Source organism: Grampus griseus (genome assembly GCF_964374135.1).
Source record: "Grampus griseus genome assembly, chromosome: 5".
In the NCBI taxonomy this organism is placed as follows: Eukaryota; Metazoa; Chordata; class Mammalia; order Artiodactyla; family Delphinidae; genus Grampus; species Grampus griseus.
The window spans coordinates 29,741,511-29,765,344 of NC_138998.1; the positions used below are offsets into that span (position 1 = coordinate 29,741,511).

Consider the following 23,834-nt stretch of genomic DNA (forward strand, 5'->3'; position numbering starts at 1 on the left):
CTACTCATGGAAAAGTAGTGATATCCTTTATCAAGGAAAAATAAAGGCTATTTTTAAGGGAAATGAGTATTGTCAAATTCTAAAATCCTAGATAGTACCCAAAAGAGCCCACAAAACTATTTTCTTATTCAATTTTTATGGTTTTACAGTTTTATTGTTTTACTAGTATTGGAACAGAATTTATCTTTTATTGCAAATGCACTTCAAATACAGAGTGCATGTTCAAATGGGTTTCTGAGGTATGTAATAGTGTATTCCAACGTCCAAACAAGCAATTTATAAAAAAACCAAATATCAATTTTTTAAATTCAGGGATTTCCTTTATTGTAAGGATGACAGTGTATCCATTATGCAATTTAAGAAATGTTTTCCCAGTTTAGTCTACTGCATTGTTTTACTCTCAGTGAAGAAACCAGTGTTCAATTTTCTCCATTTTTCAGTTTAATGCAAAAGAAAATATTTCAGGAAGGCAAAACCAACAGTACTAGGACAAGGCTTTTAAATAATCCAGGGTAGGGCTATATATTACTAAAAATAAATACACTTGGAAAGAACACTGACTTTCACTAAGAAACTTTACATATTTTAACAAATATACTACCTGGTTAATTTTAGGGAAGCCACTTAACTTCTCTAATCTTCTATTTATTTTTTTAATACTCAGAGTTCTATTTCCATTTACCTTTGAAAACCAACTTACCGAAGATTCACTATCACGAATGAGGAAATCACCTTCATGCCCTCTTTCATTTAATGCCATTTCTGCTTGGTGCCTGGTGACTTTCCCATAATACCATGGATTGCCAGCAAACTTTCCAGTGAGTGAAGGCCTAATGTAATCACACTGTGGAGGCGATGGTTCCAAACCTGAGGTTAATGGATTATTCTGCATAATGGTAACATAGTTTTTCGGCACCAGACCAACCATTCCATTGATCTTCCTGCATTTCCACCACTCAGGGTCATTTTCAGGTTTTTCAATAACATCCATTACATCGCCTTTCTCAAAATTAAGTTCTTCATCATTGGACGAGCTGAATGGGTAAAGAGCCTGTACCACATGTAACACTTGCCCAGTATTTAGGTTACTGACGACTGCTGCTAATTTCTCTGACAAAGAACCCACATGGTCACCCAAAGGACTGTCGCCTTCCTCAGTCACATAGTTTGAAGGGAACCATCCAACATGTCCATTGTAGCTACCCCGCCACCACCCATCACTGCATTTCTCCATGACGATCACCTTTGTCCCTTTTATCAATGACAATTCATCCTCTCTCTCTGCCATGTAGTTAAATTTTACATAAGCAGGCATGTTGAGGTCATACAGACGTTCCCCTGGGTCAACAAAGCTATCATCAGCAGGAGATGCAGAATCTGGCACACTAGGTTTTCTTTTCACTTTTCCAATGCCTGTTTAAATAAAAAAGGGTAATGAGAATATAAAATAATGATAATCAAAAACACCAATTTATTCATTATTAAGAAAGTATCTTCAATTCTGTAATTCCTTCAAGCCTTTTAACTAAGATAACAAATTCCGTCCTTCCTTCCTTTTTCCCTCCCTCTCACTCTTTCTCTTTCTTTCTTTACATCCTCACGACTTATAAAGGCTCCAGCAAACCCATATTCTTCTTGTCTTACTTTATTAACTGAGATTCTATTAACTTGCTGTATAGAAATAAAATAGTAACTTAAATCACAATTTTACATGCAATATAAAATTGTAGTTAAGTCTAGGTAATCCTCCCATTTGCTTTCTTAGTTCCCAAGACCCAGGTTGCTCTATTTATTTTACCTCATGTTTATTTTAAAATAATATATCCACAGCAGCAGAGACTTTTGCTGACTTTGTTCATGGATATAATCGCAAGGATCTCATACAGTGCTTAGTACACAGGAGATGCTTAATATATATTTGTTAAAAGAATGAAAAAAATAACCAAATGGTACTATCATCACAAATGTATGCTACAGCAACTTTAGTCAGGCATTTTCACCGCTGCTCACTTGAAAACTAAGGCATTCCTAGGTAAAATTTCTCAAATACTTTCTCACTATCTCAAAATTCTTTCTCATTACCCTTACTCTTTTTCTTCTCCCAAGTTCCCAACCTCTGATCCTTCTGGGTTCTTAATACCTACCAACTTTCCTGCCTCTTTTTGGGACTCTTGACCATCCTTGTTCCCCTCCCACTCACTCCCTTCTATTGTCTAAAAACACATTTAGATCGCTTTTATTCCAAAATAAAGTTACTTCAACTCTGCTATTGTTCTTTAACTACATCATTCTTTATAAAACTGTCTTCCCTTTTTCCTTCAACTTTTTCACCACTCACTCACTCCTAACGCCTTATAATCTGGTTCTCTATCTCCACCAAAACTACTCAATTTGTCATCTCTTCACTGCCAAATTAGTCCCTTTTAGAGCCCTCGGTCTTTTCAAACTCTCTATACAGCAACCAAGATCACAGATAACTCTGTACAACATTTTCTCCTTCTTTAATTTCCCTGAGAGTCTCCTGTTTTCCCTACTGACCTGTTTAAATATTCTTGTGTTCTTCTGTCTGGGTTCCTCTAAACCTTGTTATAAAATTGGATTGTACTTGCTTACTTGTCCATCTAATAAGAGTGAGTTTCCTGGGGGCAGTAAGCTGGATCTTATTACCTTGTATCTCCAGCACTTAGCAGTAACTATACTAGTAGCAGGAACAAAGTGAATGTTTGCTGAAAGAACAAGTGAATGATTCCTTTGTTGAACGTGTTTCCCAAGATGCCATGCTTGGACTTAGCCTCTGCTTCAAGGAAATCATACACTTTCACTTTCTATAACTTCTGTATAGAAGGTTCCAAGGTCTCTTTGTAGCTCTAAGCTGGAATTCAAGCATTACAATTCCAAATGTCACTAGACATCTACAGAATGAATGTACCATCAGCACCTCAAATACAACCTCCATGTCCAAATAAAAATAACCTCTCCAAGATCAATAAATCAACTAACTCCCTCCCTCCCAATTTCCTTCCTTCTGGTTAATGATGTATCATCATCATGAAAAATTCATACATCAGGGATTTCTGGCACAGCAGGGAACTCTAGGGTTCCATCCCTCCAAAAGAGTAATCAATGAGCTGGCAAATACCGTCAAAATCAACTTTTGCGGAACTCCAGAATCTAGTAAAAAACTTATAAAAACTAGCTACGCTTAGGGAATAAAGAAGCTGCTGCTTTGTAGTAAGAGAGCACTATAGCATTTTAAGCTGCCTGCCTAATATCTCTTAAATCCCAAATCAGTGGTGGCTGTGAGGATAGCAAACTGAACTCCTAATGCCAGACAGAACAATACAGATCTTATTCACAAAGAATTGTAATTGTGCGTTTCAACCTATCTGGAAGCTACCTGAAGGACCGGCACAATGACTTGCCTTGGTTTCACCTGACTTGGAGCATTCCCAGGGCTAGGATGTTTTCTGCTGAAATCATTTAATTGATGCAGCAGACTGGTAGAAGAAACAACAACTAGGATAAGAAACAGATAAAAAATCCTAGGAAGGAAAAGTTTGAGTAAGGACACAAATGGGGTAATAAGGGCTTTGAAAAGCCCCTGTGTATACCAGAAAATCAAGAAAGCCACACACATAGCCAGAACCGGCACTTGTTCAGCAAAGGCCTGAGAAGACCCTGAGCTTTCACCTATTGCTGACCTTCAAGCTCTGAAGAAGCAGTAAGTAAAGGCTAAGGAAGAGTTGCAAATGGCCTGGCTAAGTGTTGAAAGAGGTTTTTTTTTTCCTTTTCTTTTGGTTTCACGTGTTTAAGAAAACTCTTTCAAAACACTGGCTAACAACTAAGCAAAAGAACACAGATGTGTGTGATCACACAATGACACAGACTTTATAAAAAGAGTTTAGAAAAGTCACTAAACAAGCAAACAAAACAACCACAATAAGAAGCAACAACAAACCCTAAGGACAAGGTAGAATCTGATGCTGAAAGAAAAACGTATCAATCAAGAATTCCATGTCCATATATACACTATCAAACGTAAAACAGACAGCTAGTGGGAAGCAGCCACATAGCAGAGGGAGATCAGTTCGGTGCTTTGTGACCACCTAGAGGGGTGGGATAGGGAGGGTGGGAGGGATGGAGACGCAAGAGGGACGAGATATGGGGACATATGTATATGTATAACTGATTCACTTTGTTATAAAGCAGAAACCAACACACCATTGTAAAGCAATTATACTCTAATAAAGTTAAAAAAAAAAAAAAAGAATTCCATGTCCAGCAAAAGTGTCCTTTAAAACTGAAGAAGTTAAGATACTCCCAAGGTAAACAAAAACTGAAGGAGTTTGTCACACTACACCTGTGCTACAAAAAACGCTAAAGAGAGTCCTCCAGGCTGAGATGAAAGGTCACTAAAGTCATATGAAGAACAGTGGTAAAGGTGGCTACACTGTAAATATAAAAACCAGTTACATTTTTAGCTTGTAAGTCCTCTTTTATTCTTATATGATTTAAGATGCAAATATATAAAACGGTAATTTCAAATCTAGGTTAATGGGCACACAATGTATAAAGACAAAACTATAAAAGAGCAGACTTTTGTATACTATTGAAGCTAAATTTGCATTACTTCAAACTTGATTGTTAAAAAGTTAAGATGCTAATTGTAATCCACAGGGTAATCACTAAGAAAAAAACTAAACACACTGAAAAAGAAATGAGAACAAAACAAAATGTGCATCATAAAAAAATCAATTATATGCAAACAAAGCAACTGAGAAAGGATTAATCCCCAAAATATACAAGCAGCTCATGCAGCTCAATATCAAAAAAACAACCCAATCCAAAAATGGGCAGAAGACCTAAATGGACATTTCTCCGAAGACGACATACAGATGGCCAACAAACACACAAAAAGATGCTCAACATCACTAATCACTAGAGAAATGCAAATCAAAACCACAATGAGGGTATCACCTCACACCGGTCAGAACGGCCATCATCAAAAAAATCTGCAAACAATAAATGCTGAAGAGGGTGTGGAGAAAAGGGAATCCTCCTGCACTGTTGGTAGGAGTGTAAATTGATACAGCCACTATGGAAAACAGTATGGAGGTTCCTTAAAAAACTAAAAATAGAACTACCATATGACCCAGCCAGACCACTACTGGGCATATACCCTGAGAAAACCATAACTCAAAAAGATACATGCACCACAATGTTCATTGCAGCACTATTTACCATAGCTAGGACATGGAAGCAACCTAAATGTCCATCAACAGATGAATGGATAAAGATGATATCACTCATATATACAAATGGAATATTACTCAGCCATAAAAAGGAACGAAATTGAGTTATTTGTAATGAGGTGGATGGACTCTGTCTGTCATACAGAGTGAAGTAAGTCAGAAAGAGAAAAACAAATACCGTATGCTAATGCACTTACATGGAATCTAAAAAAAGTGGTACTGATGAACCTAGTGGCAGGCAGGGCAGGAATAAAGATGCAGATGTAGAGAATGGACTTGAGGACACAGCAGGGGAAGTGGAAGCTGGGATAAAGTTAGAAAGTAGCACTGACATATATACACGACCAAATGTAAAATGGATGGCTAGTGGGAAGCTGCTGCATAGCAGAGGGAGATCAGCTTGATGCTTTGTGATGACCTAAGGGGTGGGATAGGGAGGGTGGGAGGGAGGCTCAAGACAGAGGGGATATGAGGATATATGTATACATACAGCTGATTCACTTTGTTGTACAGCAGAAACTAACACAACATTGTAAAGCAGTTATACTTCAATTAAGATATGAAAAAAAATCAATTATAAAAGGTAGTAATAAAAGAATTGAGGGGAAAAAAGGTATAAGACATATAGAAAAAACAAACAGCAAAGTATCAAAGGGCCTTTCCTACCAGTAATTTCTTGAAATGTTGGACTAAAAGGTAAAGATTGGCAGAATGAATTAAAAAAATATGATCCAACACTATGCTATCTATAAGACACTAACTTCAGATCCAAAGATGCAAACAGGTTTGAAAGTGAAAGGATCCAAAAAGACATTCCATGAAAATGGTAACAAAAGACTTTAAGACAAAAATCGTTACAGGAGACAAAGGACATTATATGTTGATAACAAGTCAATCCATGAAGAAGATTTAACAATTATAGATATATACACACCTAACAACAGAGCGGCAAGACATAAAGCAAAAACTAACAGAATTAAAGGGATAAATTGACAGTTCTACGATATAGTTGGAGATTTCAATACCTCACTTTCAATAATGGATAGAACAAAAGACCACAAAACTGAAATCATATAAAATATCTTCTCTGACCACAGTGGAATGAAATTCAGAATCAATAACAGAAAGGAAAATGGGAAAATTTACAAATATGTGGAAATTAATCAACACACCCAAACCACTAGTAGGTCAAAGAAAAAATTACAGGTGAGATTAGAAAATACATTGAGATAAATGAAAATGAAAACACAACATACTAAAACCTATAGGCTATGGCAAAAGCAGTGCTCACAGGGAAATTTATAGCTGTACCAGCTTACACTAAAAAAGAAAATCAATCTCAAATCAATAACCTAACTTTACTCCTTAAAGAACTAAAAAAAGATCAAGCAGAAGCTAGCAGAAGGAAGGAAATAATAAAGATTAGAGCAGAGGTAAATACAAAGAGTACAGAAAAACAACAAAGAGGCAATGAAACCTTTGAAAATATCAAAACTGACAAATCTTTAGCGAGACTGACCAAGAAAAAAAAGAGAAAAGACTTAAATTACTAAAATCAGAACTGAAGTGGGGACATTACTAGAAACCTTACAGAAATAAAAGAATACTACAAACTATATGCCAATAAATTAGAAAACCTACATGAAAAGAAAAAATTGCTAGAAACACACAAACTACCAAAAATGACTCAAGAAGAAACAGAAAATGTGGATAGACTGAAGTAAAAGACTGAATCAGTAATCAACACTTCTCAACAAATAAAAGTCCAGAACCAGATAACTTGCCTTCTGAATTCTACCAAACATTTTTCTCTCAAACTTCTACCAAAAGAGAAGGAAACATTTCATAACTCATTCCATGAGGCCAGCATTACCTAGATACCAAAGACATAAAGATATCACAAGAAAACTACTGACCAATATCCTTTCCTGTATGAATATAGATATAAATATACTCAACAGTTAATTTTTGTTATTCATGGTGGTTCTGTTCTATAAGGTGACCATGAATACTTAATTAGCATACTGAACCACTGCTCTAGGGGATACTCTGTTCACAACATTTTTGTTATGTGTGTTTCTCTTTAAAGACACTTTATTTAATATAAATTGTTGACTCACTGACACTGAACTCATGGCCAACAACGCTATAAACTCATGCCTGAATGAAGCTTACCTAGCACACATATTTTTTCCATAAAGCAAATCAAAGCTTTCTTACACTTAGGAACACTAGACAATACTTTAGCACTATGCTTGGGCACCATTTTAAACAGTAAAATCACACACACACACACACACACACACACACACACACACACACACACACACACACACACACACACACACACACACACACACACACACACACACACACACACACGGCATTAAACTGCAAAAAGGACACTGATTTTCAGTATGAGAGCTGAAATGAGAGGTCACCTTGTTTGACCTCTGCTAGCAACTCAAATTTTTTGCCCTTGGCAAATGTCCACAAAAGTACTGCAAGTAGCAATTTGGGATTTTCATGATAAAAGTGATAAAACACCCTTTCATGATAAAAATGGTCAGCAAACTAGGAACAGAAGGCAATTTCCTCAACAAAATAAAGGGCATTTATGAAAAAACCATGGTTACCATCACACTCAGCAGTGAAAGACGGAAAGCTTTTCCCCTAAGATCAAGAACAAGCCATAAATGCCCTCTTTCACCACTTCTATTCAACACTGTACGAGAGGTGCTAGCCAGAGCAATTAGGCAAGATAAAGAAATAAGAGATAGCCAAACTGGAAAGGAAGAAGTAAAATAATCTTTATTCACAGATGACATGATCTTATATAGAAAATCCTAAAGAATTCACACACAAAAAAGCTAGAACCAATAACTTAGCGAAGTTGAAAGATACAAAAACACAAAAAAATCAGTGTATTTCTATATACTAGCAATGAATAATCTGAAAAGGAAATTTTTTTTTCCTGTGCTCTTAACCCCCCAAACCTTATTGGGCTCCTTCCTCCCTTCCTTCCTTCCATTCATTCATTCATTCAGGCTGGCTGCGTTGGGTCTTCATTGCTGCGCACAGGCTTTCTCTAGTTGTGGCAAGCGGGGCTACTCTTCATTGTGCATGGGCTTCTCATTGTGGTGGCTTCTCTTTGTTGCAGAACACAGGCTCTAGGCACACAGGCTTCAGTAGTCGTGGCTCGTAGGCTCAGGAGTTGTGGCTCGCAGGCTCTTGAGCGTAGGTTCAGTAGCCATGACACACAGGCTTAGTTGCTCCGCAGCATGTGGGATCTTCCCAGACCAGGGCTCGAATCCGTGTCCCCTGCACTGGCAGGTGGATTCTTAACCACTGTGCCACCAGGGAAGTCACAGGAAATTTTTAAAATTCAATTTTTAATAGCATTAAGAATAAAATACACAGAAATAAATTTAATCAAGGAGGTACAAGACTTATACAATAAACACTACAAAATATTGTTGACCTACAAAATATTGTTGCAAGAAATTAAAGAAGACCTAAATAAATGGAAAGACATTGTGTTTTTTTTTTTTTTTTTTTGCGGTACATGGGCCTCTCACTGCTGTGGTCTCTCCCGTTGCGGAGCACAGGCTCTGGAAGCGCAGGCTCAACGGCCATGGCTCACGGGCCCAGCCACTCCACAGCATGTGGGATCCCTCCCAGACCGGGGCACGAACCCGTGTCCCCTGCATCGGCAGGCAGATCTCAACCACTGTGCCACCAGGGAAGCCCCCATTCTGTGTTTATGCATTTGAAAACTTAGTATTTTTAGATGGCAATACAGTTGGCCCTCGGTATCCATGGGTTCCGTATCTGTGGATTCAAGCAACCTCAGATCAAAAATATTTGGGGAAAAAAAACTCCAGAAAATTCCCAAAAGGAAAATGTGAATGTACCATGCACCAGAAACTATTTACATAGAATTTACATTGCATTAGTATTACAAGTAATTGAGAGATGATTTAAAGTATATAGGAGGATGTGTGTAGGTTAATGCAAATACTATGCCATTTTATACAAGAAACTTGAGCAACCTTGAGTTTTGGTTATTTGCAGGGGGTACTGGAACCAAACCCCTGCAGATACCAAGGGATGCCTATACTATCCAAAGTGATCCACAGATTCAATGTAATCCTTATCAAAGTACCAACACCCTATTTTTTGCAGAAATGGAAAAAGCTGATCCTAAAATTCATATGGAATCGCAAGTTATCCCAAATAGCCAAAACAAACTTGAAAATGGAAAACAAAGTTGACGGACTCACACTTCCCAATTTCAAAACTTACTACAAAGCCACAGTACTCAAAACAGTGTAGTACTGGCATAAAAGGAATGAGGAATAGACCAATGGAAAATAATTGAGAGTTCTGAAATAACTCTCAATTCTATTCCAGTTGCTCCATATATTTTGACTTTGACCTTGAGAAGGGTGCCAAAACCATTTAATGGAAGAAAGAATAGTCTCTTCAACAAATGATGCTGGGACAACTGCATATCCACAGGCAAAAGAACGAAGTTGGATTCCTACTTCATACCACATACAAATATTAACTCAAAATGGATAGATGACCCAAATATAAGAGTTAAAACTTTAAAACACTCAGAAGATAACACAGGGAAAAGTCTCATGACCTTGGATATAGCAACAGATTCTTAGATTTGACACCAAAAAAAAAAAAAGATAAACTGTACTTCATTAAAATAAAAAACACTTGTGCAAAGGACACTACCAAGAAAGTGAAAAGACAACCTACAGAATTAGAAAAGAATATTTGCAAATCATAATGCTGATAAGGGTCTCTATCCAGAACATATATAAAGAACTCTTAGAACCTAAGAACAAAACGGAAAACAACCTATCTCAAAAATGGACAAAGGACTTGAATAAATAATTCTTCAAGGAAGATGTACAAATAACCAAAAGCACATGAAAAGATGCTCAACATCATGAGTCATTAGGGAAATGCAAGTCAAAACCGTATGAACTTTTTTTTTTTTTTTAAAGAATCAATTTTATTTATTTTTGGTTGCACTGGGTCTTCGTTGCTGCGTGAGGGCTTTCTCTAGTTGCGGCAAGCAGGGGCTACTCTTCATTGTGGTGCGTAGGCTTCTCATGCTGTGGCTTCTCTTGTTGTGGAGCACGGGCTCTAGGTGCGCGGGCTTCAGTAGTTGTGGCACAAAGGCTTAGTTGCTCCGTGGCATGTGGGATCTTCCCGGACCAGAGCTCGAACCCATGTCCCCTGCATTGGCAGGCAGATTCTTAACCACTGCAGCACCAGGGAACTCCGACAATGAAATACTGATACCATTTCACATCCTACTAGGATGGCTATAATAAAACCAAATTAAACCAAACGAAAAAAAAAGGAAAATAAGTGTTGATGAGGAGAACCCCTCTGGTCAAAATGTAAAATGGTGCTACTGCTGTGGGAAACAGCTGATGGTTCCTCAAAATGTTGAACACAGAACTACCATAATTCCATCCCTAGGTATATACGCAAAAGAACTGAAAACAGGTATTCAAATAAATACTTGTAAACAAGTGTTCATAGCTTCACTATTCACAATAACCAAAAGATGTAAATGACCCAAATGTCCATCCACAGATGAATGGATAAACAAAATGTGGTATACCCATATAATTCAATATTATTCAGCCATAAAAGGGATTAAGTGGTGATACATGCTACAACATGAATGAACCTCAAAAACAGTATGCTGAGTGAAAGAAACTAGACATAAAAGGTTACATATTGTATGATTCCATTTATATGACATAGCCAGAATAGATAAATCCATATGGACAGAAAGCAGATTAGTGGTTGCCAGGAACTAAAGGGAAGGAGTAATGGGAACAACTGTTTAATGGGAATGGGGTTTCCTTTTGGGTGATGAAAATAGTTTGGAATTAGACAGATGTGGTAGTTGCACAACATTGTTAATGTACTAAATACCACTGAACTGTACACTTTAAAACAGTTAACTTCATGAATTTTACATCATAAAAATTATTTTCTTAAAAGATTCACACATCAAATCCTTAAAGTCACCATATGTCCTTTATGCCAACACTTTTCCATTTCCACTATTCATGTGCTAGTTCAGGCTTATGTTGTTGTGCTTGAGCCTTCACTACCCACTAACTAGTTTTTTTTTTTACTAATCCAATCTATCTCACTTCAACCCATCATCCACATCATCCAGTCTAATCTTATATTACAGCTACAATCACATGACCCTATTGCTCAAAAGCCAACAGTGGCTCTCCTGCCTAACAAATTAAGAGAAATACTCTGCCTGGAATCTACAGCCCTGTCTAGAATGTCCTCAAGCCTTCCTTTCCAGGCTTATGGTATAGACCAGCGGCCCCCAACTTTTTTGGCACCAGGGACCAGTTTCGTGGAAGACAATTTTATTTTTCCAAGGACGGGGCGGTGGTGTGGATGGGATGATGATGGTTCAGGCAACGGGGAGCAGCAGACAAAGCTTCGCTCACTGGCCTGCCACTCATCTCCTGCTGTGCTGCCCAGTTCCTAACAGGCCACGGACAGGTATCAGTCCGCAGCCCAGGGGTTGGGCACCCCTGGTATAGACTATAGAAAACAGTGTAGACCTTTAAACAGCCTTTGAGTTCAAATCCCAGGTATGCTTCTTACTAACTGTGGAAACTTGAGCAAGCTATTTCACTTTTCTGAGCTCACAAATGGAGGAAACAGCACTTACCATGAGTGTTGTGAGAACTGAATAAAATAAAGTAATAGTACAGTACACAGAGTAAATGTTAAACAAAAGCATCTTTCTATAACGCCCTGCACTAAAACTACCCTAAATTTTAGTAAGAATGGGCCACTTAAATCCCCTGAATTAGATGTTTCTACCTTCATGACTTAGTTTACCTTGTTAGTTTCTTAGCAAAACCTCATTAAAACTTCTGCCTTTCAAAAATGTACCCATTCAAGAAGTGCCATTTCAAATAACAATTTTATTATTTTATTTATCTTTCTGCTTCATGTTTTTCAACATCCTTCATTCCCCATCGTCACCCTCAATGATATTATAAGCTCTCCTTTTTGAAGTACCCCAGCACCTTGTACTTCTGAGGTACTTGTATGCTAGCATTTCCTGTGTCTTTTAAGCCCATCTACTAGAGCATAAGCTTCCAGAGAGAAGCATTTTTAATGTCTCACTGATCTTTTGTACTTCCTATACTACTTAGAACTGTATATATACAGCAGATGATCAATGTGTTTATTAAACTGATTAAACTGAATACTGACATAAGCAAATATAAAATTCTAAACCTGAAAATAAAGGCTAGTTCAAAAATATTTTTCTTTTGATTCTGAAAAAGATAATGTCTAAGACTAATTAACCTTGTCCAAAAAAACTGTGAAGAATTTTTGGACAGACCCAACAATTAAAGCCCTAATGGGAAAACACCAGAACAACCTATTTTAATCTTAGAGGCCAGAAATAGTTCAGAGAAAGAATATAAGCTTAGAATATTTGTTTTCTGTACAAAACAAAGTCCTGTTTATCATGTGAATGACTGACAAATGCATGCGTAATCAATAGCTTGCTTTTTCCCCTGCTTACAAATCTTCCAGAAGGGCCTGTTTATTGCCCTTTGTTTCTGCTTAAAAATAGTCCTTCCAATCTCATGCTATCAATGAGAGAGTAGATGCAAAAGTACTTTACAAAATTATACAAATGTAAAGTATCAGTATCTCTTAATTTCTCAAGTACGTTATAATCAGCAACAATTAGATCATTCCACAACAAGCAGGCTCCCTCAGATCAATGTATTATCTTTTCCAAATTTTTCCCAGCTTCACAGTTAGTTCACCACAATCCTCCTAATTTTAATCAGTCCCTTTTGCATCAAATCTTTTCAATCCATTACTTATCTGACTCTAATCTTTTCTCTACTCTATAGTTATAATGTGTGCACTAGGGAAACTCTCAACAAAAGAGACCCTAAATTTAAACTTTAGTGCTGTTACTTACTGGTTAATCTGATCTTGGTCAAGTTATTTAATCTTCTTTAAACTCCAGTTTCCTTGTTTGTGAAATGGTGGTGTGTAGTAAGTACCTATCTCAGAAAAGTTTTGTAAAGAATTTTTTAAAGTTTATATGTAAAGCACTCAGCACAGTGCATAGCACCTAGCAGGCACTCAATCAATGGTGGTTATTACTTTCCTACCTCCTAGTGCTTCTGGCATTTACTTTTTCAGAGTTGGGAGGGAAATAATACTCAGGTATATGCACTGAGGATGTGCATAACTCTGAGGCAGTCATTTTTATCATTAGCTTTGTTTAAAAAACCAAAAGCATTAGTATAGTTTTCCCCTCACTCCAATCCACTAGTCTTACTTCTTTCTTCCTATAGCACTGTTTCTTGACCAAAACAATGTACTATTAACTCCTCAAAAGTTTTTAAGAATCTGGTTAAGCACTGTAAATATTCCATCTTCACACGATAGTTGTCCTCTCCCTAAGGCAAATCTTTGTACCCATAACTATTCTTTATGTAACCTGGTTTCCAAATCCTTTGATATACTTGATGCTAGTATTTGGAAGCATCTGAGTTTCTCAATATCACTGTTAAAGTATATTTATCCAAAGTGAATAGATGATGTCATGTTTTATTTGGCCAGCACACACACTAGGGAACTACTGCATCCCTTCACCTGAGTGCCTCGTAGATTTGAATCAATGCCATCATACGGAGTGTTGAGATATTTTTTTTAGCACCTACATTATCACAGCAGCTCCTACTAAGTCTTTCACTCATGTAAATTGCAGCCAAGACAAATTCTCAGCAACTTTTTCAATTCCTTTTAAAAACTTAATGTAGAATTTTACATTTATGTCTGTTTCTATTCATCTTGTTTCTCAGTTTTTAGCTTTCAAATAAATTTCTGAACTCAATGTACTAGTTATACTTCCATCATTAGGTCTTTACCTTAAGCATGTCATTTCCCTTCCATCTAAATCAGAGTAAACAAGTGTTCAATAGAATGAGGCCTAAGAAAGTATTACTGATTCTTGCGAATTCTTTAGGGAACTATAATTCTGTTATGTTCCTCCTTCTTCAAAACCAGTTTCTCCCTTATGGACTTTCCCCTGATTTCTATACCACATGTAAGACTGATCAGTTGTTTACCAGGACTAAAGACTTTCAGAGTCAGAAGGGACTTTCCAGGATCATCTGGTCTTGCCCAACTCTCGCCTTTACACATAAGGAACAGAAGATTAGGAAAGTTATATACCCTTGGCCACATGGCCTATAAGTGATATATCTGGGAGCAGAACAAAGGAATTCTAAATACATATAAATGATGTTCTTTCCAGTACAGGTTTTTATTTAATTTTTTTGTATTTTTATCTGTTCACTTGATTTATATGAAGATAAATTACTGCTTTTTATTATTCTCTGCTTTCTCTAAAACAATGTGCCCTTTTTGTTCTCAAGGGTATTCTGGCTACCACACAAGGAGCACATATATTGTTTCCTCTTACTTTTCAAGGCCATTCAGGGAAAAGGTTGGTGAACAGCTACAGAGCTAAATAAATATAAATTCTGCCTTACTGCAGGCAGTGAGGAAAGGAATATTTTGATTATAAATCTCAAATCCTGACTCTCAGTCTACACATGTATTTAAAAATAACTATCAACTTTCTAAGACTCTATAGATTTTATACTGTATTGATGGTATATATTAAATCACTGTATCAATGATATAACATATTCTTTTTATACCACTTCTAGTTGATTTATGGTCAACATCACTTAGATATCAAACTCAGATACGAAATATTAATAATAAATAACAACCACCAGCTACCTCCTCACCAGAATGTAAGTTCTGTGACAGTTAGTGTAACAACCACCACCTACCTCCTCATCAGAATGTAACTTCTGTGACAGTTAGTGTTAGTTTTTCATTCTATAATTTTTGTGTGGCTTGCAGTGGGTAGGCTCTCAATAAAAATGCTGATAAACAAATGAATGAATAAATAAGCTCTTTAAAAGGAAAACTAACCCCCCAAAATGGGTCTAAAATTTTAACAACTCCCCAAAAAGTAAACAAAAGAGATATATTCTAAAAGGATTTACTTGGCCACCAAAGTTAATTAAAGAAATGAATGAGTCTTAATATTACAACTTTTTTTTCAACAAAGTGCTTTTACTCCCTTTCCATTTTGCTCTTTGCCCCGAAATCTTTTGACAGGTTACTTTTTGTTTCCTTAGACTCCTTACACATAAGAGACTTCTACAACAATCCCTCTGTTCATTTTCCTAGAACCACCGAGCAATTGTTCAAAGAGACCAAATCAAGTTCACTATCATAAGAGTATAAAAAGGCTATCAGCAGATACACAGATGAGGTTCTTGTTAGTATTAGAATTACTTTATGACCTGAACTCAAAAACAATCTAAGAATTCACTATTTTCTGTCAATGTTTTCATATTCTTTGTATGCAGCTGCTCTCACAATTCATTTCAAAATATCAAGTCTCACATTAACCAAAATAGCAATTTCTAGCAATCCGACATTAAGTCAAAACATTCTCTTTACTGATGCTTTTATTAAACATTATCTTCTACATCAGTCCTCTGAAATCTAAGCAAAAAGCACCAGAACAATATCATGTTACTTCAAATGTTGAGGATGAAGGAACTTGCTCACTTAAAGCCTTTTTCTCCTCCTGTTTTTAATATGTTTACAATTTATGTAATTCACTTCAAATGTCTATGCTAAGTTCAAAGAACTAACTGCATCAAACTCAAATCATTTATATCCTTTTCCTGTCTGTTATTTAAACATTGATATTAAAAATTTTTTAATTACTTATCAAGTCAAAGCTATTGATATTTGATGTATCACCAATCACTTAGCTTATGTTTCATAAACAATATAAAGCACCAGCCTATATAAACCCACCATGTTCTATCCATAGTTTTCCTTTAAATTCACAAAGTGAAAAATCTATTTCAAAAACTACAAGAAAACTACAGATTTAATAAACAGATTAACTTACTGAAAAAATTTTTAAAGACCTTTAACCAATCCATTCTGAAAAAAAATCCCGTGTTCTCTTTCGTCAGTTTGTTAACACAGCTCAGGATAATTCTCCGTGAACTTCCTGGTTCTGCAACATTGAAACTCCCCACACCCAATCCATGTGACTTGGCCCACACCCAGGCAATAGAAAGGTTTGCTGAGGCTTCTCTCTTTCCAAAACACTTTTCCCCTGAACTCCAACAGAACCTATAAAACAAGTATATCATGATGGCCACAGATATGACCTTACTATTCATATTTATTTTGGAAGGAGCTTTAAAGCGTGTATTTTTTTTTCAACAGTTGAAAATATATTCATGTATTCATTCTTTCCTTTGTTCTCTCCTTTTCTTTCTTAACCTTCAAACAGTGTCTCCATCAGCACAATCAATCATTGTGAAAAAAATCCATTAGTTATATGGGACATTTAAGTTACCTACCAAAAAGGGATTCAGAAATTCTGAGAAAGGAAAGAAAGCTGTCCGATGCAAAAGCTGGATTTACATCATTATACAGTCTAACTATAGACCACTAGTCCTCTGGAATAGACAGCAATAACTGTAATATACTAATAAAATTTACAGTGATAGCCTAGAACTTAAATAGATATAGTCTTGCTGAAACTGTCTCAATAATATCAGAAAATAATATGGAAGGTTTCCCAGGAATATTAATAATAAAAACTGTATCTAATAAGGCTTTTAAAATTCATATGCAGTCATATCTAAAACTGGGGTGTTTTTCCTCTTTGCTCTATATTAGTTTTTTCACTATCTTTTGTTAATTACTGTCACATCTGCTATACCTCTCAGGATACCACTATCCTTTTTAAAAGGAACATAAAAGTTTATCTAGGTGTGGCCCTAGTCCTTTCTGTGCCTTCATCACTATGAGGCATACTTTCTTGATAGAAGTTACCTTAACTTTCCCTAATACACCTAATCAACATGCTTTAAATAAATGTCCAGTATTTACAAAATCACAAGTATTCCTGGTTGTAACTTTGGTCTCTTCAGCTATTCAAGGACAATCTCTTTCCAAATGTCTTTCATTCATATGAGAATTGTCTTCTATTTAAAAACTACTATTAAAAACTAATAATAATGGCCTTATTTGCAAAACCTTAAAATCTCAAAAAAAGGCAAACCTAGTTAAAGCAGTTAAGTATCATGGTGAAAATTCAGATTAGTAACTCCATTTATTAAATGACCTTTCTAATAGAATAATAGAATAACAATAATGCTGAATAAGAAATAAAAACTAATATAAAGCAGTTAGTCAATAATATTCCATATTCATCAATCATGCCACATTACTCTCAAACTATCTTTTTTCAAGGAGAAATTTTACTTCTTCTCCTACATATATACCAAAAACTATTAAGTAACAGCATGCTTGCCTGAATACCTGAGGGAAATTCTGTCCCTCCCAATTCCTTCCTGTCAGCCAAGGAGAATTAAGAGAGAGAGAGAGAGACAGCCTAGGCCTCATTTGCACGTATTTCCTTCCTATCACAGCTTGGCCAAGCCCAATGTGAAGTAGGTTCCCCTATCCCTGGCCCTAACGGAAGGCCAGTAAAAACAAACAAACTTTACAGTTAGGGGAAGAAAGAAGAGGAAAAAAGAGAAACAAAATAAGAAAGAGATAAGCTTTGTAGATGCTAATATACAGTAATGCACAATTTAAAACTCTTTTATCAAATATAAGAATAAAATGATAGTTTGTTTTTAAAAGCACAGTTCAAAATATAAGCCATTAGATGTAAAATGAAGCAATGAAGCAATCCTGTAAAATATGTTGCCTTGATGACAAGGAGGATATTCTGCATCTCACTCATTTTATCCCTATTTCAATTAGATGTAGAATCTGTCTAAATTTCAACAGGCACTCATGGTTCAAGGAGCCCCTGATAGAAGATCAGAGTTAAGTTCCACTGTCAGCATCACTCTGGCTTGACTCTTGAACTCTGGCCAGATCCACCAGCTAGATTTACAGAAACTGACCTTCACCGGTCTCCTTGAACACACCTGACTTGAATATCCCTGCTATGAGCCAAATTTACCTTGCCTAGCTGAAATCCCAGCCCTGGGATATTCTAGTTGATTCTGCCCACTGCTGCCAAAATTCAGTACAAACAGCCAAGCTCCAGCATTCATTTAAAAGAAAGTACTGTCATTCTTGTTTTAATACAAAAATAACTTACCTAACGTATCCTTTAGGTTTTTTACAATCGATGCTTTCCGAGCACTGTTTTTCCTTTCCACGTAGTTAGAAGGCACAAAACCCGTTTTATTCATGGAATTTCGAACTCGCCACCAGGACTTAGAATCATCCAGAAGCCACAATCTCTCATTCTTCTTGATGTCCAGCTCTTGTTCTTGTTGGGCCACATAATCAAATTTGGCTACTACCACCACTTCTTCTGCCATTTTTCAGCAGCTTCTGCACTGTAACCACACAGAAAATATTTTACATAAGGTTTAACTAGTAGTAGTCTACATGCTTTTCCAAAGAAACACACCTAAGAACCAAAGAGCACTGAATGATTGAAAATAAAAATATGAAAAAAATTAAAATACCAGGCATATGCTAATCAATACAAAACTGATGTAGCTATATTAATAACTTAAGGTAAAACTATTACTAGTGATAAGGAAATTAACTACATCATGATAAAAGGGTTTTTTTTTTTTTTTGGCTGTACGTGGCCCTCTCACTGTTGTGGGCTCTCCCGTTGCGGAGTGCAGGCTCAGCCGCCATGGCTCACAGGCCTAGCCACTCCGTGGCATGTGGGATCTTCCAGGACCAGGGCACGAACCTGTGTCCCCTGCATCAGCAGGCGGACTCTCAACCACTGCGCCACCAGGGAAGCCCACGATAAAAGGTTTTATTCAATATATATAACAGCTAAACTTATATGTACCTATTAATATAGCTCCAAAATAGAACGACAGGGAAAAATTGACAAAATCATCATCATAGAGAACTTTTAACATGTTTATCTCAGTAATAAATTAAGGAGACAAAATATTAGTAAGGCTAAAGAAGAACTGACATCATAACCGCTAAGTTTGATGTAATAAACATATACAAATATAACTTCCAAACAGAAGAATATAAACAGAACATATACAAAAATCAATCAAATGCTAGGCCATAAAAAAGTCTCTACATTTTCATGTACTTGGCACCCTACAACCATATTCTGACAATTATAATAAAAAGACAGCTTTTCAAAAACCTTATATATTAATATTTAGAAACTTCTAAAAACTCATGAGTCAATGAAGAAATCATAATAGAATTTGGAAAATACTTAAAAGTAAAATTAAAGACTATATAGCTAACTTTGTGGGATGCACCAAAAGGAGTATATAAAAAGGAGATTTGTAAATAGTTACATCAGAAAAATAAAAGTTAAAAATAAATTAATGAACTGATCATCTGTCTTCAATTAGAAAAGAAGAACATAAAGAAAAGTAGATAAAAGGAAATAATACAAATAAAAGCAGAATTTAATGAAACAGAAAACAAAGATATAGAAGAAAGGCTCAGCAAAACAAAAGGTAGTTCTTTGTCATGACTAAAAAATGGACAGAGTCTGGCAAGACTAATCAATGAAAAAAGGAAAAGAGCGCCCAGAAATAAACCCACATACCTATGGTCAATTAATCTTCAACAAAAGAGGCAAGAAAATACAATGGAGAAAAGACAGTCTCTTCAGCAAGTGGTGTTGGGAAAGCTGGACAGCCACATGTAAATCAATGAAGTTAGAACACACCCTCACACCATACACAAAAATAAACTTAAAATGGCTTAAAGACTTAAATATAAGACATGACACCATAAAACTCTGAGAAGAGAATATACGCAAGACATTCTCTGACATAAATCGTACCAAGGCAACAGAAATAAAAGCAAATATAAACAAATAGGACCTAAACAAACTTAAAAGCTTTTGTACAGCAAAGGAAACCACAAACAAAATGAAAAGACAAACTATGGACTGGGAGAAAATATTTGCAAATGATGTGACCGACAAGGGCTTAATTTCCAAAATATACAACTAGCTCAAACAACTCAATAACAAAAAAACAAACAACCCAATCAAAAAATGGGCAGAAGACCTAAATAGACATTTCTCCGAAGAAGACATATAGATGGCCAACAGGCACATGAAAAAATGCTCAACACTGCTAACTATTAAAGGTATGCAAATCAAAGCTACAATGAGGTACCACCTCACACTGGTCAGAATGGCAATCATTAAAAAGTCTACAAATAACAAATGCTGGAAAGCATATGGGGAAAAGGAAACCCTCTTATACTGTTGGTGGGGATGTAAACTGGTGCAGCCACTATGAAAACCAGTATGGAGGTCCCTCAAAAAACTAAAAATAGAGTTGCCATATGATCCTGCAATTCCACTCCTGGGCATATATCCAGACAAAACTATAATTTGAAAAGATACATGTACCCCCACTCTTCATTGAAGCACTATTTACAATTGCCAAGACATGGAACAATCTAAATGTCCATCAACAGAGGAATGGATAAAGAAGATGTGGTATATATATACAATGGAGTACTACTCAGCCATAAAAAAATGAAATAATGCCATTTGCAGCAACATGGATGGACCTAGAGATTATCACAGTAAGTGAATTAAGTCAGAAAGAGAAAGACAAATACAATATATATGACACAAATGAACTTATCTACAAAACAAACTCACAGAGAACAGACTTTTGGTTGCCAAGGGCAGGGGGTGTGGGAGGGATGGACTGGAGTTTGGCATTAGCAGATGCAAACTATTATATATACCATGGATAAACAAGGTCTTACTGTATAGCACAGGGAACTGTATTCAATATCCTGTGATAAACCATAATGGACAAGAATATGAAAAAGAACATATATACATGTGTAACTGAATTACTTTGCTGTACAGCAGAAATTAACACATTGTAAATCAACTATACTTCAATAAATTTTTTTAAAAATGAAAAAAAGCACACCAAATTACCAGGAATAAAAGGGGAGTCATAATTATAGATGCTACAGACATTCAAAAGACATGGCAATATTAAAAGCTTCATCAATAAATCTGAGAAAAAGTAAAATGTACAAATTTACAGAAAAATTAAAATAACAAAAGTAATAAAATTGAATTAGTCATTAAGAAATCTTCCCATAATGAAAACACCAGGTCCAGATGGTTTCACAGGCAAGTTCTATTAAAATTCAAAGAACAAATAAATCCAACTTATGCAAACTCTTTTAGAACAAAGAAAGGAAATGTTACAAACCTAAGTCACTTCTGAACCTAGAATAGCTCTCTGCTTTCTTCAGAGAGACTATTTTACATAAAGAGCCATCCTGGTTTAGCAAGCAAAAAAAATCAGCTTCTGATTTTGGATATTGACTATCCGAAATACTGATTCTGTTTTCTCAATGATGAAGCAAGTTCTTCAATGTACTCAGGGAAATGCATTTTAATCTAGAATTCAACAAGCCCTCGCATTCAAGTGTAGATACTTTTACATCTACAAGGTAGATACTTTTGGGGGGTTATTGCAAGGTCTCAAAACCTACCATACAGACTTCTAAAATAATGACTCAAGTATATACAGCAGCAAAATTAATAATGTTAAAAAAAAAGAGGACGATGTGGTATTCAAGAAATGACGAACAGGGAGAAACCAGAAAAATTAATTTGTATTCTTGCAATTTTTCTGTTTGAAATTACTTGCAAATAAAAACTTACAACCAGAACTTCCCTGGTGGTCCAGTGGCTAAGACTCTGCACTCCCAATGCAGGGGGCCCAGGTTCCATGCCTGGTCAGGGAACTAGATTCCACATGCCTCAACTAAAAGTTCACATGCCACAACTAAAGATCACGCATGCCGCAACAAAAAACCGGCGTGCTACATTCAACTAAGACCAGGCGCAGCCAAATTGGAAAAAAAAAAAAAAAGGTACAACCAAGTCTAAATAATAACTGGTGCATGATGTAAAAAATCACAAGTGATAGACTTTTTGAGACACTGAAAAGCAAAGAGATTTTGTCAGGGATACTTGGGCACCAACTGTGATTCCTTCCTGTGGGAACCTGTCTTCCCACCCCCTTACTAATCTAAAAAATTAATCTACAAAATTAATCTTAAAAAAAGAGTATAATGATAAGAGTTGGTTAAAAAAAAACAACAATAAGAGTTGGTATAATAGTTGGTAGGTTGTATATCCAGCATTCATTTTCTCTTTTCCTAACAATATCCCAATTATCCTTATAGTTGCCACCTCATTATTATTATTTTAGCCATGCAACTTGGGGGAATGACTCTAGCTTCAAAGGTGTATTTGGGTTAATGAAAGCTTTCCCTCCATTTAGAATCACCTATGGAGCTTTTTAAAAAATACAGGAGCTTGGGGCCCCTACTTCAGAGATTCTAATCAGTGTGGATTGTCACTCAGGCATTACTATTTTTAAAAGCCATCCAAGTGATTCTAATGTACATGCAGGACTGAGAACTCATCTAAGCCAATCATGACAATCTCTTCCTTGCTAGTTTTGTCCATATTAACCCACTTAAGGCCAATGGGATGCAAGGAAAACTATGCTAGCAACTTCAGGGTAATGATGACTGGCTCTTGAGAAACGTAGTAAAAGACTGTCTTTGTATTTTGTCATGGACAGATGTGAGGCCTGCAGCCATCTTGTCACCAGCTGGAGAATGAAGCTGACAAACAAATGAAAGGAGAGCTTCTGGGAAATAGAGCCAGATCTGCTAAAATAAGTACTAAAAACTGCCCCCTAAACCTCCAGTTCCTTGAACTAATGTGTTTCTTTATTACGTTAAGACAGTTTTAGTTGGGTTTTGTTCTTTTCAGCTGAAATTCCCACTATAGGCAAACATACCCTATCAGATATCAAAATGCACTAAAATATTAAAGCAATTTAAAAGAATATGATATTGGTATAGAATATTGATATAGAATATCAAATAGACCAGTAGAATATAGATTAAGGTCCAGAAACAGATACACCTACATACAGGTGGCTTTAGAAGCCCTCTTCTCTAATATACTAGCTATGAGTTCTTCTAATTTAGGTCTTTTTGAAATAGATGGAGTACTTCAAACCACTTAACACAAAATGAATTTTTGTATATATTTTCCCCCTAAACATTTACAGTGGTCTCACCCAGGCCTAATTCACAAGCAAGTAATTTTTTTAAGTGACTTCTTTGTAAGTCTTTCCAAAGCAATCAACTTTGTTTTCACAAAAGCAATTTTCTTTCAGCACTATTTTTGTTAATTTATATAATATACAAGATTATAGTAAGAAGCACACCTGAAAGATACAATACCTCTAATTCTTGGTAAGCAGATTCAACTCAATTGGTGAGAGTAGAAATATGTCAAGGGTATCATGTTATATGTTTCATAATGGAAATAAAGGGGTTTAGTCAGTTAATTAGGCAAGTCAGCGA

General features: G+C 36.0%; 1 protein-coding gene across 3 annotated transcripts in view; it reads right to left on the reverse strand.

Annotated features, from left to right (window-relative positions):
• NCK1 (NCK adaptor protein 1) overlaps positions 1 to 23,834 on the reverse strand; it is a 92,998-nt gene that overhangs the window by 11,998 nt on the left and 57,166 nt on the right. For all 3 annotated transcript variants that reach the window (XR_014296740.1, XR_014296741.1, XM_082654311.1), the window contains exons 2-3: positions 18,544 to 18,787; positions 701 to 1,413 (exon numbers count right to left, since the gene is read on the reverse strand). Coding sequence is in view for 1 of the 3 variants with exons in the window: in XM_082654311.1 (XP_082510437.1) it covers positions 701 to 1,413; positions 18,544 to 18,769 (939 nt within the window). In the remaining 2 variants the exon portion in view is untranslated. The remainder of the gene's footprint in view (positions 1 to 700; positions 1,414 to 18,543; positions 18,788 to 23,834) is intronic.